This window comes from Choloepus didactylus, chromosome 12, assembly GCF_015220235.1.
Source record: "Choloepus didactylus isolate mChoDid1 chromosome 12, mChoDid1.pri, whole genome shotgun sequence".
Lineage (NCBI taxonomy): Eukaryota > Metazoa > Chordata > Mammalia > Pilosa > Megalonychidae > Choloepus > Choloepus didactylus.
The window spans coordinates 21,265,784-21,285,504 of NC_051318.1; the positions used below are offsets into that span (position 1 = coordinate 21,265,784).

The 19,721-nt window shown below is 40.4% G+C and overlaps 1 protein-coding gene and 1 pseudogene across 3 annotated transcripts in view; both read left to right on the forward strand.

Annotated features, from left to right (window-relative positions):
• GRTP1 (growth hormone regulated TBC protein 1) overlaps nucleotides 1-19,721 on the forward strand; it is a 69,964-nt gene that overhangs the window by 25,988 nt on the left and 24,255 nt on the right. For 2 of the 3 annotated variants that reach the window (XM_037799874.1, XM_037799875.1), the window contains exon 5: nucleotides 1,718-1,814. The exons of the other annotated variant lie outside the window; for it this stretch is intronic. In XM_037799874.1, coding sequence (XP_037655802.1) covers nucleotides 1,718-1,814 — 97 coding nt within the window. The remainder of the gene's footprint in view (nucleotides 1-1,717; nucleotides 1,815-19,721) is intronic. 3 annotated transcript variants of the gene reach the window in all.
• On the forward strand, nucleotides 8,260-8,759 carry LOC119507417 (annotated as a pseudogene).

Here is a 19,721-nt window from a genome sequence, read left to right on the forward strand (position 1 = left end):
TTCTCAGTCATAGAGCTCTCAACTGCTTCTTGCCTTCACCAGTGGCAATAAGATTATCTGTGTATAGGTTACTTTTGTATTATTAGTCACATTCTTGGATTCTTTCTTTTTTAAGCAAAATCACAAGGTAAAAAGATATGAAAGATTGTGTGTGTGCATGCACACACACATTTATTTGTTTTAGCTCTTAATATATATTATCACATCAATTTCCAGTTTACAATAATTTCTAGCAATTCTGCAGGTAATCCTTCTAAATTTTATGTAATGTTAATTTATCTTGTTAGTTTATAAAATTGAGTTTTTATCCCTTAATACAAGAGAAATATGTATTTATTTTCGAAAATACAAGCAAGCAAAAAAAAAAAAAGAAAATCAAAGTCACCTGAAGTACAATCACCCAAAGATGAGCTCTTACTGTCGTAAAGCCTTCCAAGTGCTTTTTGTTTTTGTTTTGTTTTGTTGTTTTTTCTAAAATTCAGTTTTATTGCGATGTATTCACGTACCCTACAGTGATCCACAGTACAATCAACTGTTCACAGTACCATAATTCAGTTGTACATTTATCACTCCAATTTTTGAACATTTTCCTTACTCCAAAAATAATAAAAATATAAGTAAAAAAGAACACCCAAAGCATTCCATCCCCACCATCCCACCCTATTTTTCATTTAGTTTTTGTCCCCATTTTCCTACTCATCCATCCATACACTGAATAAAGGGAGTGTGAGCCACAAGGTTTTCACAATCACACAGTCTCACCATGTAAGATACATAGTTATGTAGTCATCTTCAAAAATCAAGGCTACTGGGTTGCAGTTCAGCAGTTTCAGGTATTTCCTTTTAGCTATTCCAATACGCTAAAAACTAACAAGGAATATCAATATAGCACATAAGAACGCCCTTCAGAATGACCTCTCGACTCCATTTGAAATCTCTCAGCCACTGAAACTTTATTTTGTTTCATTTTGCATCCCCCTTTTGGTCAAAAAGATTTTCTCAATCCCATGATGCCAGGTCCAGGCTCATCCCTGGGAATCGTGTCCCACATAGCGGGGAGGGCAGTGAGTTCACCTGCCGAGTGGGCTTGGGGGGGGGGGCACATCTGAGCAACAAAGAGGTTTTCTGGGGGAGACGATTAGGCACAATTATACCAAGTGCTTTTTAACAATGCCTAGCTGCTTTACTCGGTTTAGAGTTTCATATATCAATGTCTTCTGGCAGCACCTGCCTTTTGGCAAGTGTGCACTATGAGTTTTTCAGAATAATCTTCACCACAAAATTCTTTCAGTATCCCTCTATGTCAGATCGTGCTCTTTGTTTCTATAAAAAAAATGGCCATTGGTATAGCTTAACATCCAATAAATAATTTTGTGCTATTATTATTTATAAGATTAACTTTTTTTAGGAAACAATTGTAAGTTATGTTATTTTATTACGTTGTTAGCATTAGTTGAAGAGATAGTCTTTGAATTTTAGTATTTTAAGGTAGTATTCAGAAGAGTTTCATTTAAATATTTTCTTTTTCTTCATTTTCATATAAACCTGATTAAATCCATAAACTAAATGGCAGCACCTTAGTATCTATAAAGTTCTCAAAAAAATCACTCTGGAATTGTGCATATATTAGGATGAGCAAGAGAAATGGAAACTTAGCAGTTAAACTATTACCGAATCTTATCATGTGGAGTTCTTTTTCTCATTTTTCTAATTTCAGGGAATGAATTTTATAGCAGGATATCTGATTCTTATAACAAAGAATGAAGAAGAATCATTTTGGCTACTAGACGCTCTTGTTGGAAGAATATTACCTGGTATGTTGACAATTCCTACTATAACTGGTGTTATCGAAATGATTCAGCTAACAAGTCGAGATTTAATTAAAACATTATTAAATTGCCTGAGAGTTGAGGTTAAAAATCTTTTTGCAGTTGAGTCAAAGAGAAGAAAAATATTTAAGTAGATTGGCTCCAGCTAGAGCAGCTGGCATTTCTGGACCTGGTGGCATTTTCTTCCCTCTCCGTCTTAGAGCTTGAATTTGGCTGAGACCATCTGCTTGGCTCATCTGTTCCTCAGTCTGTGCCCTTTTTTATTGAGACTGGGAGGGGTATATTGCAATTCTTATTAAGAAATGTTTTACAAAGTCTATGAGAGATCAACTGGGTTTTGTGTAGATATTTGTTATTGAGTTTGTGAATATTGCTAAGAGCACAATTAGCAGCTATTATTATTACTGTTTAAGGTGCAAATAACTCTTTTCATGGATTTCTACTTTTCTATTTATTAATAAATGCATAAATTAAGCACCAATTATAGCAAAGCACAATGTAAACTATGATGTGCAGTATAAGATCACTTTAGGAAGAAAGTAACCAGAGCCATCCTTGGGTGGAGAGAAATTATAAGCAAATACTTGTTTTCTGCCCTTCCCCAACCATAAAATGGATGAAAATATGGACAAAAATAGTTGCAGAGGGCAAAACACAGCCTGGAAAGTGTGTGGGGAGAGATGGGGAAGTTCTTGCTGACCAGTGGATGGGGAGATTGTGGTCTCTCAAAGCCAGAATATGAGCCTAGGGTCAGTTGAATTTTTTGTGGCTGCTTCTAAGAGTTCCCTCTACACCATCCTCCATGTACTGCCTCCCTGAGTCAGAGCTGTGACTCAGTTGAGCCTGGGATGGCCCCAGTGAGTGAACCCAGGGCCTTCTCAGCAGAACTGACTGCCACTTCCAGAATTTAAATATGGTTAAAAAGATGCAAGAGGTGTATAGCTAGAGCTGCTGAAATTGAACACTTACTATGTTTAAGGTTTTATCTTTAATTGCACATACATTCTCATTTAATCCTTAGAACAACTGTACACATAGACATAGTTATTGAATCCATTTAACAGATGAGGAAACTTAAGGCCAGAGGAGGCAGAGCCTGGGTTTAAACCCACAGCTTTATGACTCTAAAACCTATGCATTGAAGAGATGTGGCTTGTATGGCATTAGGAAGGAAGGCAAGAACTGGATAGACAGTGGGAAATTGGGATTGCCACTCATACTACTACTAACAAGAGCACAAAAATGAGAATGTCCGAGACCAGCCTGGATGGCGCAGCGGCAGAGGAAAAGGAAAGCCAGGCAGTTGAAGGGTCCTCAAGAAGAAGAGGAGACCTGTTCATGGTGACTTCCAGGCCAATGACCCAATGAAAAGAGCATTTCATGAAGATTCATATGGTATCAGTGAGCAGAGGGGTGGCTATAGGGAGATTCTGGAGGAGGGAAAAGGAGTGGAAAGACCATTCTAACCGCCTCAGCTTAAGGCAGTGAAGGCCTTAATCAAAGTAGAAGACGAAATGAAAAGGAGAATGGTGCTGAGACTTTACAGATGAAATATGGATAGAGCTTTGTAACAGATTCACCATTCCTATCTCAATTATGTCCAAAGACTGAATTATGATGATTGTCTGTGTCCATGATCAATTCAGTTCTTTCCAACAAATTTTTGTTGAAAACCTTTCACATGCAAGCACTGTTCTTGGCGTATGACAAATACCACACAACAGTTGGCTTAAATAGCAGAATTTTTGTTTTATGGTTTTGGAGGCTAGAGGTGCGAAATAGGATCTCGACAGGCCATGCTTTCTCGGGGGCTCTAGTGCTCTGGTGTTGGCTGCCTGCGATCTTGGGCCTCCCTGGCTTGCATCTTTGTCTCTGTTACATGGCGCTCTCTCTTTCCTGCTTCTCCTACTTCTGGCTTCTACTGACTTCTGCATTTTTCTGACTGACGCCTTACAGATTTCCTCTGCCTCATCATGCATTAAGACCCAACCTGATTCAGTTTGGTTTCTTGTAATTAGGACCTTCAAAGATCCTGTTTACAAATGAGACTACACCTTAACTAATAATAACCTCATTAAAGATCCTGTTTACAAAGCAGTTCACACCCACAGAAATGTGGATTAAGACATGTCCTTATGGGGGGCATGATTCAATCCCCAGCAATTCTCATTTCAAAAATTAAAAAAACTGTGGTACTGATTATAGACTTAAAAAATGGCAATTCTCCTTCACTAATACCTCCCCCATTCCTCTTTCCTACTCAGAAGTAATTACTACATTATCAGTTTGGTGTATATATTTCCAGACTTTTTTCTATGCATTTATACACATACATGTAAATGAACAAAAAATCAAAGAGTAGAAATGACTGAAACAGAAAACAAAGAAGCAATAGAAAAGATGAACTAGGCCAAAAGCTGGCTCTTTGGAAAGACTAAAAAAACTGACAAACCTCTGGCAAGACTGATAAAGAAAAATAAAGGTATTTGTTATTTTAGGAATGAAAAGGGAGCTGTAACTGGAAAATCTATAGCAATTTTTAAGAAACACAAGAGAATACAAAGACCACGAAGAGACAAATTGGATTATTTTGGGGAAAATATAGCCTGACAAAGCTGATTCCAAAAGAAAATAGGAGATGTGAATAGGCATATGCCTTCTTCACAGAAATACAAAAACTCGTATCAAAACTTGAAGGAACAAAGAAAGCATTCCTATGTTTTTAATAAAGTCTTACGGAGAATAGAAAAAGATCAACTGCTCACCAACTCAATTTTGTGAAACTAGTATAGCCTTGATTTCATGCGGGCTATTCTCACTGATGAACGTGGGTGTACCAATCTTAATTAAAATAATAATATTAGCAACCTGAATCCAGCAATGGTTATGCAGTATTCTTTCCTATCCAAAGAGAATGTATCCCAGGAAAGCAAAGATAGCTTAATAATATGGAAGAATCTGGGGCAAAGAAAGATGAAAAATGTTTGAAAAAAAGAATATTAGGGATTTATGACAATGCTATGATAATTGAAATGATGTGGGAGTGCGTCCAGTCTGTTCTCCACTGAGGAGGAGGGAGGCAGCGGGTGAGAGTTCAGAGTTCAGCAACAGCAGCCTGAGCCCATGATTCCCATATACCTTGTAGTTTCTTTCACCATTGTGCCCAGCCAGCTGGGAGAAGACGCCAAAATGGCAACCAGCAAGTACTTTGGATTCACCCACAGCGGGGCGAAGGTGGCAGCGGCTGCAGCCCAGTATAGCCAGCAACCAGCTTCAGATGTAGCCTGTTCTCATCCAACTACAGTTGCTAGCTACACTGTCCATCAGGCTCCAGTAGCTGCTCACACAGTTACTGCTGCCTATGCACCAGCAGCCGCTACAGTTGCAGTTGCCAGACCTGCTCCAGTAGCTGTTGGCAGCTGCTGCAACAGCTGCTGCTTGTGGAGGCTATCCCCTGCACACACAGCAACTGGCTATGGTTATACCCAGAGGCAACAAGAAGCACCACCACCACCCCCAGCTACTACACAAAACTACCAGGATTCGTACTCATATGTAAGATCCGCAGCTCCTGCTGTAGCTTGTGATAGTAAGCAGTACTACCAACAACCAACAGCAACTGCTGCTGCTGTAGTGGCTGCTGCCCCAGCCTCAGCCTTCTGTTGCTGAAACCTACTATCAGACAGCCCCTGAAGCAGGTTATAGCCAAGGTGCAACTCAGTATACTCAAGCCCAGCAAACTTGACAAGTGACAGCCATAAAACCAGCCACACCAAGTACAGCTACTGTAACTTTTTCCGTTTATCCTGTATCCTCCACCATACAGCCAGTAGCAGCTACAGCCACTGTGGTGCCATCTTATACTCGGGGTGCTACTTACAGTACCACAGCAGTTACTTATTCTGGTACATCTTATTCAGGTTATGAAGCAGCAGTATATTCAGCTGCATCTTCCTACTACCAGCAGCAGCAGCAGCCACAGAAGCAGGCAGCAGCTGCCTGGACAGGGGCCACCTTTACTGAAAAAGCACCATTCCAAAATCAACAACTGAAACCAAAACAGCCTCCCAAACCACCCCAGATTCATTATTGTGATGTTTGTAAGATCAGCTGTGCTGGACCATAGACTTACAAAGAACATTTAGAAGGACAGAAACATAAGAAAAAAGAAGCTGCATTTAAAGGCTTACAAAATACCAGCAGCGGCAACAATTCTACTCATGGGACGCAAGATCAACTGCATTGTGAGCTCTGTGATGTGTCTTGTACAGGAGCAGGTGCATACGCTGCCCGCATTCGTGGTGCTAAGCATCAGAAAGTGGTTAAATTACACACACAACTTGGTAAACCCATTCCTTCAACAGAACCAAACGTTGTTAGCCAAGCTACTTCTTCAACAGCTGTATCGGCTTCAAAACCAACTGCCTCTACTTCAAGCATTGCAGCAAACAATTGTACTGTGAACACTTCATCAATTTCAACTTCTTCAGTGAAAGGTCTTACAACTACAGGAAACTCATCTCTTAATATCACATCCAACACTGAAGTATCAACAGTGCCTACAAATTTGGCTGCCAAGAAAACGTCTACACCCAAAATAAACTTTGTTGGCAAGTGCTAAAGATTCTCTGTGTACCCCCTAACTCCCATCAAAGTTTGGTGTCCCTCCATTCTGTGACTCATCCTTCTGCTTATGCTCTTGGTGCTGTCACCGCCTTTCTCCATACCTTGTTCTATCACTTATCTTTTCTGTTTTTTGTTTTTTTCTTGAATTTTTTATCTACCCTTTACTGTTTCTTCCTTTCAGCCAAACAGATATGACTATGTCTTCCCTAGTCTTAAAAAATAATAATAACCCACAGACCTTTTCCTATCCTGTAATCCTCTCAAGCTGCTAACCTAATCTTACTTTCTCTACTTCTCTACTTCGTGTCCAGTTCTCAGTCTGCTATAGAGTTTTCACACCACCATTTTCTGACTGCTTTCAGAAGCCACTGAAGACCTAATTGCCAAATCCAGTGTCCAGTTTCATTGTTTTATCCTGTTGATGCTCGTTAACATTTGAAACAGTTGACTATTATATCCTTCAAAGTCTTTTTCTTTTAACTTTGGCCCTTATTGCATCTATTCTCTCTTTCCTCTAACATATTCTTCACATCCTTGCTGAAGTCTTTTTATTAAGATACATATAAAATTGGGTTAGTCCTCTGCTGAAAAATCGACCGTGTCCTTCCCCTTGGCATATAGGATAAAGTCTGTATTCCTTAATTATATCATGCAAGGCCTTTCACGTCTGACTCTTGCCTACCTTTCCAGCCTCATGGCTCACCAGTCTACCTATCCAGTAATCTCTACTGAATTACTGACTCTTCCTTGAATTCATCATAGTCTTTTAAAATATCATGTTGTTGTGGTTTTTTGTACATGCTCTTTTTTCTGTTTACAATATTATTCTCTTCTGCCTGACCAGTTAATACTCGTTATCATTCTTTCAAAGCCCAACTCAACTGTCTCACCCTTTGTGAAGCCTTTCCTAACTAGATCAGGTTAAAGAGTAGCAGCTCCTTTCCTCAACGTTCCCACAGTACTCACTTCATTCTTGTTACAACACTTACACATTGTGGTATAATTATTTGTGTCCTCCCTTAAATTGTGGGCTCCTCAACAGCGGCTACATTATCTTATTCTTATTATAGTACCAAAACTCTTATTACAGTACTTAAACCTATTTAGGAGAGATTTAAAGCAGAAAATTCATAATTAATATGGTGTTCTCTCAGACAGCTACCTAAAGTGTTAAGCTTAATTGAGGGTTAAAATGAAAGCTATAATTTGTAAGTTACTTTTATTTCTCTTCTTTCCATCTTTGAGGCTATTCATACTTGCGCTTCAAGACAACAATAAAACTTTTTAAAATAAAAAAAAATGATATGGTAATATGCTATGGATGGAGAAAGAGACCAATCGTATAGAATCGAGAGGCCAGAAATCAATCACTCAATCTCTCTGTCAGAACTTGGTATATGAGATATATTGATTAATAGAGAAAAGATAGATGATTTAAAAATCATACTGTGACAATGGGCTGACTACATGAGAGAAAACAAAATTAGGTCCCTATTTCAATTCCAGATGGATTCAAAAGTGAAAAACAAAACTTTGAAACTTGAGAAGGGAAGAAATTCTTAAAGAAAATTTAAAAAAAACTAAGTTTAAAACAAACAACTGAAAATTTTGATTATGTTAAAATTAAAAACTAATTTTGACAAAAAGTATCATAAGCAAAGTAAAAAGACAAGCTGCTAACCAGTTTGGAGAAGATGTCTGCAATCCATATAATTAACAAAGGATTAGTATCTGGATTATATGAAGAATTCCTAAAAATCCTAAATAAAAGGAAAACAGCTCAGTAGAAAATTAAATGAAGAATATGCCCAATAGCTCTTTGCCACTTCCCTGTTCCCCGGCGGCTACAGCCGTGAAGGTCGAGCTGTGCAGTTTCAGTGGGTGCAAGATCTACCCTGGACACTGGAGATGCTACACCAGGACCAAAGAGAAGGTTTTCTAATTAATGCAAAACACGAGTTGGCATTGCTTTCCAAGAGGAACCCTCAGCAGATAAACTGGACCATCCTCTACAGCAGAAAGCACCAAAAGGGACAGTTGGAAGAAATTCTAAAGAAAAGAACTGGCCCTGCAGAGGGCTCTCACTTCGTGCATCTCTTGATATAATGGCCAAGGGGAAACCTGAAGTTAGAAAGGCTCAATGACAACAGTCTCTCAAGGCTGTCAAGGAAGCAAAAAAGGCTAAGCAAGCATCTAAAGAAACAGCAATGTGTTGCTGCTAAGTCTCCCGCCAAGACAGCTCCTAAACAAAAGATTGTGAAGCCTGGGAAGGTTTCTGCTCCCTGATTTGGTGGAAAACGCTAAGTTGGCAGATCAAATTTTTGAATAAAGATCTAACTGTGGAAAATAAAAAGAAGCTTGATAGGTAGTTTCTAGAACAGGAAACCTGAATGGCCAGCAAACTTATGAGAAAAGGACCACATTGTCTAATAATCAAGGAAACACAAATTTAAACAACAATGAAATAGGATTTCAGTGCCTTCAGCAGAGCTGTGACTGCTGCTTCTAGGTGACGGTGATAGTAAAACAATTGTAAAAGTACAGAGCAGTTAAAATGTGATAAAAGTGTATCTTTGAAGTGATGAAAATACAGTATTATCTTTTTACAAAGGGAAACAGAGGCTGAGCGAGAAGTCACAAAACTAGTAAAGAGGGCTGAGATTTAATTGCAGGAAGTCTTCCCCAGCAGGCCATCTGGCCACACTGCACTACCCTCCATCCCCACCCCTGCCTGCACCACATGTCTCTCCAGCATCCTTTGTTAGTTTTATTGTGTTGCAAGGAAGTAACTAGTAGCATTTGAGCTATTGCTTAATAGTCACTTAGAGAAGGCTTCTCTAAGTAAATAAATAAATAAATCTTCTCTAAGATTTTGTTTTACATCAGATGACTCTTGTGATCCCAGTTTAACAGAGCCTTAGCAAACAAGTGAGGGCATGCTAAAGTTAGTGTTTTTGCATCCACCTGCAGATGTCTCAATCTCAGCTCAGAACTCCTGTGATACCGAGTGTCCTCTTCTAGAAGTAAGGGTGGCTGTCATGAGTAGTCACAGTTCAAAGACATCACATAGAAGCTCGGAGGAGGAATAGCATAGACATGGCCATTTCCTTGGAGAGAAAATTATTCCTTTGCTTTATTAGAAGAGCAGAATGAGAACCATGTGCTGACTTCAGCTGTGAAATGGAGCATGTCTCAGACTTTAGGAACAGGGGTGGGGGAAGAGAGCGCCATCTTGGGATATTGCATCCAGTACTGAACCAACACGGTAATGAATTAATATATGTGCATCCTGAAAAACTGGTTTGACCTCATTTCCTGTGAAATACAGGGAAACAGGTTGAGTTGCTTATCCCAGAAATACCTCAGCTGCAGCTAGAAGGACATGGCCAAGATGTGGACTAATAGGGGCATATCCCTGTAGGACTCTCAGCTCACAGTCACAGGGGCTCACAGGTGTGGCACCTGAGAGCAGAGGTGGGAAGGGGAAAGGGTTGCTGTATCTTGTTCATCCAAACAGAGGTGTTGGCACATGTGGTCTTTGATGTCTCTCTCTTATTTAACGTATCCTGTAGGATCTCCCCCCACCTGGGTGCCATATTTACATGGCCTTGCCTTACTCCCCCTTGGGCTGGCTTATGCTTTTTTTCCCAGGGAGGTAGTTCTTCCCTGGGGTTAAGAGCATCCATCCTGGAGTCAGAATATATAGGTTTGTAATCTTGGCAGGTTCCTAAACATGTATAAGCCTCAGTACTTACATTGTGAATTGTGAACTTATTAAATGAGATGAAAGCATAGAAAGCATTTTGCACACTACCTAAGCCTCTGTTATTATAAGCAATTTTTGTAATAAAAAAGCAACTCAGTGTATTAGGAGGTGTTTTCTGTTTCTCCACTTGGGGTCTCCTGATTAAATTTTAGCAGATAAAGTTTTATTGAGTTATACTCTAATAGATGGCTGAATTTAAGATAGTTACTCTAGCTCTAAGTAATTGTCCAGTTTTCTACTCTTTATTTAAGCAGAGCTCTTAGCTGCTTGTAAAGTTTAGAAACTTCTTAGTTTTTAGAATATTTTCTCAGTTAACATTGCTTTTGGCTGGCTGTCCTATCTTTACATCTCTTCATCCCTCCAACTAGATTAATGAGACAGATTGGGTCCATTGTGAGTATATGAACATTCCAGTTTATTTCTTTAGTCCCTCAGCTCGTTTGTTTAGGTACTTTGGAAGAAAGAAAAAAAGCAAAAAATATTCGCCACGGGCCTTTTGTGCTTGGAAGAGCCTCTTGCCTGGCATGAAGGGGATCCTTTTCAAAGTGGTGTCTGCATTTCAGAGTTAAGGAAGGTTTGATCAAGACTTGACTTCACAACAAGCTCTTTGTGAAGAAGCACTATAACTTTTTTGCCCTTATCAATGGACACATTTATGACTCTCAGGGTTATTTTTATGTTGTCACAATATCATTTCTTACTGTTCAGGTACAGTATTTTGCATTAAAGTAAACTTTGTAAACCCAAATTCAGCAACAGAATGGCTTAGAATACAAAAATTTTTATAATATGATGTACCAAATGGAGATAGGCTCAGAATATTTCATTCACTCACTGCCATTCTACTCTGTACCTTAGCAATAAAATTGTAAATATTTTAACAAAATAAATGTGATTATCCCTGTTTTATAGATGAGGAAAAATGCACTTAGAGAAATGAGATACCTTGCTTAAACCTGGAATTGGTTTATTGGTCCTAGACTTCTAACACAATTCTCATTTCTTAAAGAACTCCAAAGACCCAACTGCAGGCAGTTAATGAATTCTGCCTCCTTTCCTGTCACATCTGTTTTAGCCTTATAGAATTTACTAGTTAACATAGTCTTAGCCTCAGTTTATGACTGCAGAACATCTGTCTGGTATAAGCAATCCATTATGAGCTTAAACATTTTTTAAAGAGCATCTTTAATTTAGAGTTGCATTACAAGCCACAATGGGGCTTTGTGGCATATCCCTCTGCCCAAGTTCCAACGGCAGGGTGGGAAGGAACAGAATTTGCTTCTCTCTTGTCAAATCCTATTTCAAGACTATGTGGGCTTTCACCATAATAAATGGGATGGGCTTTCTCCAATGGATGAATTGGAGCTGTATCTGGCTCCAGTTCCAATTCTCGACTCTGCTTCTCTGGCTCTCTTAGCATCTCTTCCTTTGAGACCATCTTTCACGTTCCAGTGTCTGCACTTCCTGGGTATCATTCTGTCTGGACAGGCAAATTGCAGATGGAGAGGCTGTGATGGTATCGGAGGTGGCAGACTCCCCTCCCCTCCAGCAGTCCTCCTTCTCTAACACTGCACCCCACCCTCCTTCAGTATCCGTGGGAATCGCTACCATAGTCAGTCTTGAAGTTTTAGGTAAGGAGCAGAGTAATTCTCTGTTGCAAAAGCTTGATGATTCCTGCAGTACACAATTTAAAACCAGGGAGGGGTAGGGATATTTCTTCAAAGGAAGACATGTGACATTGATACACTTGTATCAACATGCCACATTCCTGGCAGACACAATATTCACCCTACTCCACCGTGTGCCACGTATGTTATCTCATTTATGTAACAACAATTTTTACTGATTATTTTTACGTCATATGCATCCATTGTATTAGTATTGAAAAAAGAAACGTCTAGATAAAGAAAAAAATTGCCCACCACCCACTGATAACCACCACTTTTAATATTTTTGGTATTTATTTCTCATCTTCTTTCTGTGTACTAGCTATTTTAGAAACAAAGTTGGACTCATAGTATACAATTCCACATCCTATTTTTTTCCCACTTAATATCATGTGGTCAGAAATCCTCCATGTTGTAAAATACCTTTTAAAAACTTTTTAAATGACTACATGGTGTTGCAGTTTATGATTGGAACATACCTTATTTAACTGTTGGTGGGCATTTAGATTGTCTCTGTTTTTCCCACTGTTATAAATAATGCTGCAGTGAAATGCCCTTAAAGGTAAAGCTTTGCATGAAATTCCAGTTCTTTCTTTCTTTCTCTCTCTCTCTTTCTTTCTCTCTTCCTTTTCTTTCTTTCTTTCTTTCGATTTCTTTTTTTTCTTCTTCTGTAAACAAAAGTGTGCCTAAGATATAGGATTCCCATATACCACTCTGTTATTAACACCTTGCATTGGTTAGGTTGTAACATTTGTTAAAATTGATGAAAGCACATTTTTATAATTATATAGTTATCCCTTCCACATTGCGACTTTGCCCAGTGTGGTTTTGATGTATTGTGGGTCAGCATAAGAAATTAAATGGGAATTTTGGAGAGTTTTGCGGAAGCTACAGATGACACGCAAAGGCCAGCAGATGACACACAGAAGCTAGGATTGTTATGAAAAAGGTGTTCTGGTAGACTCTGACATTGTACGAGAAAAGCTAAGTCCTTTTATGATTCCCTAAAGGAAAATGAAGGTGAAGGGTCTACCCCTATGGATTTTCAGGCCAGCCAAGGCTGGTTTGAAATTTTTAAAAAAAGGTTTAGCTAATGCAATGTAAAAGTAACAGGAAAGGCAGCGTCTCTGGATCAAGAGGCAGCCAGGGTGCTTCCTGAAATCCTGAAAAAAAAAAAATTTATGCAGATTTTCCAGATCATGGAGGTGCTGCGATGTGAAAGGGATAACTGTACTGTTAACTATAGTCCATGGTTTAACTTACGGTTCACTGTGTAGTACAGTTTCATGGATTTTTTAAAATTTTTATTCTGGTGCCATATATACAACCCAATGTTTCCACTTTTATCCACATTCAGCATATATATATATTTATATATTTATTTATGTATATAAATATATATGTATATTTCAGTGCTGTTAACTATGTTCTCGATGCCATCACCACCATCTATTATCAAAACATTCCCATCATTCCAAATCAGAACCTTGTACATTTTAAGCCTTAACTTCCCATTCCCTAGCCCCACACAATCCCCTGGTAACCTGTATTCTAGATTCTGATTCTGTCAGTTTGCTTATTCTAATTATTTCAAATCAGTGAGATCATACAATATTTGTCTTTTTGTGCCTGGCATATTTCACTCTACATGATGCCCTCAAGGTTCATCCATATTTTCGCATGCATCAGGACTTCATTTCTTTTGATGGCTGAATAATATTCCATTGTATATATATACCACACTTTATTTATTTATTCATTGGTTTTTTGGACACTTGGGTTGCTTCCATCATTTGGCAATTTTCAACTATTTTCTTAAGAAAAAAATCCTGGAAGTGGAATTTTGGTGTCAAAACATGTGCCATTTTTAAGGGTTAACAATATAGACATAAATAGTCAAACTGCTTTTCTGAAGGTGTCGCCAGCATGAAATATCTTCATGAGTCCATTTAAACTGCGTCTAGCAGTTTCCCTTTCCCACAGGAACACAGAGAAGTGCATGGGTTTTGGAGTGAGCGGAAGGGAGCTGGGGGTCTGCTCCTGAAGGCACTGGGGAGTGGGTGGGCCTCGGTTCCAACTAGACTCCCCCCTCTGGTTTCCTCCAACTCCAGGGCTCCCCGGGAACCTCCCGGGGTCATACTCCTAATAGTGGGTGTGTTAGAGGGTGAGAGAAGGCTGGGGATGTAGCCGGTACATAGTTGGAAGCCATCCCTATGTATTTTGGTGTTTATTTTGGGGAGAGGAAGGATTTTCGGATGGAGGTGTATAGGCAATAGATGACTGGATATAACCAGAGGGTTCTCAAAAGCTTTTATATCATCCCTGTGTCTATTTCTCAGTTCTTCGTAATCTTCTAGTTATTTTAGGTGGACTTTTTTGTAGATGCCTGTAATAACCTGGGAGGCAGCAGATCGAGTGGTTCCCCCCCGTTTCATATCTGAGGGCGCTGAAGTTCCCAGATGCCCTGAGTCTCCTGGCTGGGCCGTGCGAAACCCAGTGTTTCTGACCTGGGTCCAGGGCCTGGCTTCACCGGCTTGGGTTGGCACCATTTCTCTCACCAGCCAAACTGGGGCTATTAGAAACACAGCCTCCAAATCAGAATCTCCAAGGTGTTTCTTTGGCACTTTTGAATTTGCAAACACTGGCTTAAAGGGTAGTTTTTTTCCTGAAGGCAAATATTGAATATCAATTGCCTTATTGATCCCTGAGGAGTTGGCCCTCACAGTAACTTAGAATAGGACACAGCTTTAAGGTCTTCCCTTAGAAGTCCTCTGTTTTGTAGGGGTCTGCTGAAGTCATGAGGTGGTTAGTACAGGACCCAGGTGGGGCAGCGCCAGGGAGCCCCTTCTGTGCACCCATCCGCTGGGCCCTTGTCTACAGGGTTGACCCTGAACCCTCAGTGTGGGCAGTTACTGAATGGAACTATCCTGCCTTTTTGGTGGTCCCCATTTTTATACTCTACCTTATAGGGCTTTTAACTCCAAATGGTTTCAAGGTCTTAGTTCTTTCATTTTCAAATGAGGTAAATCATGGGGTTAACTCCATGATGCTTATGATCAAAGGACAGACTTCCTTCCTTCCTCTCACTCCACTTCTTTGTCTATACTAGGCAGGCAGTAGGTAGTGCTCTTAGGCATATTGTAGTTAGTGGTAATATTAGTAATATGATTTTACCCATGCCTTTTATTTTCTAATTAAAAATACCAGGTGTGTGTGTTTGTGTGTGTGTGTGAGAGAGAGAGAGAGACAGACAGACAAAGAGGGAGGGGAGCGGAGAGAAACATCACATAATTCATGTATGTTCATTATGGAAAATACAAAATCAAGAATAAAGGAGATATAAAATGTAAATATAAATAAATCTAGAGAGACAGAATTAGCTTAGTGGTTATGTCAGGCTGGGGAAGGACAGAGGGATTGAGAGGAGACTGCTAAGGGGTCTGGGGTTTTTCTTCCTGGAGTAATGAAAGCATCAAATCGACTGGGGTCACAGAAAACAGCTCTGTGATTATACTAAAAACCATTGATTGTACACTGTGCATGGTTTGTATGGTACGTGAATATATCTCAATAAAACTGCTTTTAAACAAAAACGCAGAAAAAAATCAATAAGTGAAGGAGAACATTGAATTTGTGTGCAGCCGCTCCCAGGCTTCAGTGCACGAATGCTCGCCTGCACGTTTTAACCCCAGACAGCTGTGTGGGCCATGAGGGGGGCCTAGGAGAGCTACGTCCTCTCCTGTGTGTTGAGGGTAGGGAAGGCACTGGATCTGAACCTGAGTAAGGAGTTTGTGAGCTCGTTGGCAGAGGTGAGAATGTCAAGGAGAAGCACGGCCTGGGAGCAACAGGGAACTTCAGGGTCAGCGGGCTGGCCCTGATCAGATCCTGTGTCAGGACGTGCTCGCTTAGACGCTAGTGCAATGCCCTTCTGCCTTAGAAAGAAGAGTGAGGAAGGTGCTGCAGCCAGGCCAGGCACAGAACAAATATTCAAGGAAAGAGTGCACTGCAGAGGGAGAATGGAATGGCGTGGTGGACTTTGTTTAATCATCTATCTTGGTGATTTAGGCCTTGGGTTCCGGCAGGTAATTTAGGGTGTGAGTTTAACATCTTTTCTTTTGGAAAGTGTCCCAAACTGGCCTCTCTGTAATTGAGAACAAGGTCATGCTCCGCTTAGTCTTTATCCTTTATTCTCTGCAAATCGCCTTACTGGTCCGTGATGCTCAAATCTGGTTTCCCCTGAGCTGCATTTTGTGTTAGAGGCAGCACTTGTGGAATTGGGGTCGGCACTAATGGCACTCGGAAAGAGAGTAGGCATAATTTAAAAAAATCTGCACCCTTCTCTCCCCAACTGGAATGGAATGCTGTCCAATTATACAGGAAAAATGAAAAAGAGCTAATAGCCCAAAGACTCAAGAGACAGATACAATATAATTTGAAAGGGAAGAATTTTATAACTGGATTGATATTTTATAGCTGGATTGGCTTCTGCTAAACTGTTTTTCATGATACTTAGCATTAAACGTGCTTTATTTATTGTATGCTTACACTTTGAAAAGTAGTAACTGTGATGTCATGTCAGTACTTATGATGATTCTATTTTAATCAAAATATTAGAAATATCTCCTCCCCCTGCCATGATGAATAACTGAGACTGACTACGGACAGTAGAACATGACACTGTGTTTGCTCCTGATGTCTTTAACTATCCTAGTTCAAAAAAAAAAAAATTAATGCAATTTTATTGAGATATATTCACACACCATACTGTCCTATTTTATTAAATAGATTACTTACTGAATTTTTATAGCATAAATTAAGACTAAACTTTATTGCAGTGCATCTCATTAACAAGCCAAGAAGTTACAGGGGAACCCCAAAAGTTCTTGGGTAGGACAAATGTCCACAAAAAGAAAGATAAGGGAGAAAGCCTGTTGGAAATGGACTTTGCACGTGTGGTAATAGCTGTGAGAGGCCCCCCAGCTGCCAGCACCAGGTCCTGGGCCCCTTGAGAAAGAACAGAGAAGCAGAGGGATGGGGCAGGTACTCGGAAATCTGCCTTAGCAAGGGGGGGTGGTTCCCTTTTCTTGACAGCTGGGAGCCGCCAGGCAGCACTGACGAGAGTAGAACTAATTTCTCCAATTTAAGCCATCAATCCTCATTGGGAATAAATGAGAAAATAAAGTCAGACCTAATATTGCCCTCTGCCTTTCTGTATTTGGTAGTCGTTAGGAAGTTTGGCTCATTCTGCTAGAATTTTGGTAAACGTCATGAAGTATCCTTAGCTATCAATCTCTTTCTAAAAGTTGCTTAAGTTTGGAGAAAATGGGGAGAATTTCATGAGGCTGCAAAAGGGACAGCCCTTTGACCCAGCAACTCCACTTGTAGGAATTTACGCTGCACACATGTGCATAAAGATGTCTTTATTCTAACAAAAAAATTGTCAACAGCCTCAAAGTCCATTAGTGGAGAGCTGGTTAAGTAAACTGTGGCTCATTCACATGTAAGAGTGCCTTGCCACCATGAAAAAGAGTACAGTAAATCTATTTGAGGTGATATGAAAAGTTGTCCAGGGAAATCTGTAAAGTGAAATAAAAGCAACTTTTAGGGCAATGTATAATATAATCCTATTTGTAAAATAAGTAAATAAATATGTATGTGTGTGTTTATGTAGATTATATAAAATGTACAGAAGGTGTTCCAAACTGTTTATAATAATTGGCTATCTCTAGCCAATGGTATGGGGAGGGTGGCTTTCAGTTTTTACTTTATACACTTCTGTAATGTTCAAATTCATTGCAAATATATGTCATCTTCGTAATAAAAAATACATGGAGAAAATAGACATTAAAAAAAATAAAAGTTAAAAAGAAGGGCAGGCCATTAAAAAAGCCTGGAGAAACAAAGATGGCGGCTAGCTGAGACAGGGCAAAAAAACACCTCTGCGAGAAACACTAGCTGAAAACCAGAAAGTGACCCAGAATACCGGTTACAGCTATGCACCAGCTGGACGAGGGCTCCTAGCCCCAGAGGGGCCATATACTTGGTGAAACCGGGAGTCTGCATTCTGAAATGAGCAAGTAAGCTGGCTGGAAGACCTGCAGCCGCGTGGTGGTCTGGGGAAGCCAGGACTCAGTCTGGAGACCGGCTGGCTCTTTAAAAAAAAAAAAAAGGGAAAAACCCAGGAGTGGCCGCAGCTGCAATAGTGGCAACCACGCAGTAAAACACAGCAAGAAGGGGCTGGGCCAGCCTCTCAGTGTCTGGCCGGTAAGATAGCCCGCTGCAGATACCCTTGGGTCCGGAGGAACGGAGGGGAGAGCCAAAAGCAGAAAGAAACCCCGCGGCTAGCAGCTGGCCCCCTGGAGGGCTGGATAAACTCCTGCCCGGGGCCGTGCCCACAGCCCAGAGCCCTGCCAGTTGTCCCAGAGCTGGGAAGGAGGAACTGTGCGAGGGGGCAGGGGTTGAGACGCCCTGTTCGGCCATTTTTGCTTCAGGCTGAAAGTGCGCTGCTGCACAGCCCGGCGGCCCAGGGCTTCCTTTGAGGGACGGCATGCACTGGTGACGTAGCGCGGCATTCCCTCAGCTGAGCTCCTAGAGGATCGTGGCTGGGAGGGGGGACCTGCTCAGAGAACCCAGGGGCGCTACGCCAAGTCCGGTGGTTTGTGGATCAGTGAGAGAGAGGATCTGGGGCTGAACTGAAGTGAAGGCTTAGACTCTTGTGGCGGCCTTGAATCTCTGGGAACCTGGGGGATTTGAACATTAAAACTGCCCTTCCTCCCTGGCCACCCGTACACACACCCCACATTCAGGGCAGACAGCTCCAGCAACACACCCAAACTGAGTTCTCCAACTGAACCCACAAGAATCATTTCCCCACACACTGCGGGGACAAGGTGGAGGAGAACTGACTTGAGGGGTATAGGTGACTCACAGACGCCATCTGCTGGTTAGTTAGAGAAAGTGTACGCCACCAAACTGTGTTTCTGAAAAATTAAATCGATATCCTTTTTTTTTTTTTTTACAACTTGAAAGAACCCTATCAAGCAAAACAAATGCCAAGAGGCCAAAAACAACAGAAAATCTTAATGCATATGATAAAACCAGACTATATGGAGAATCCAACTCCAAACACACAAATCAAGATACCGGAAGAAACAGAGTACCTTGCAAAATTAATCAAAGAACTACAATCGAGGAATGAAAACATGGCAAAGGATTTAAAGGACATCAAGAAGACCATGGCCCAGGATATAAGTGACATAAAGAAGACCCTAGAAGAGCATAGAGAAGACATTGTAAGAGTAAATAAAAAAAATAGAAGATCTTATGGAAATAAAAGAAACTGTTGGCCAAATTAAAAAGACTCTGGATATTCACAATACAAGACTAGGGGAAGCTGAACAACATCTCAGTGTCCTAGAAGTCCACAGAACAGAAAACGAAAGAACAAAAGAAAGAATGGAGAAAAAAATGGAAAAAATCGAAATGGATCTCAGGGATACGATAGATAAAATAAAACGTCCAAACTTAAGACTCATTGGTGTCCCCGAAGGGGAAGAGAAGGGTAAAGGTCTAGAAAGAGTATTCAAAGAAATTGTTGGGGAAAACTTCCCAAACCTTCTACACAATATAAATACACAAAACATAAATGCCCAGTGAACTCCAAATAGAATAAATCCAAATAAACCCACTCCAAGACATATTCTGATCAGACTGTCAAATACTGAAGAAAAGGAGCAAGTTCTGAAAGCAGCAAGAGAAAAGCAATTCACCACATACAAAGGAAACAACATAAGACTAAGTAGTAACTACTCAGCGGCCACCATGGAGGCGAGA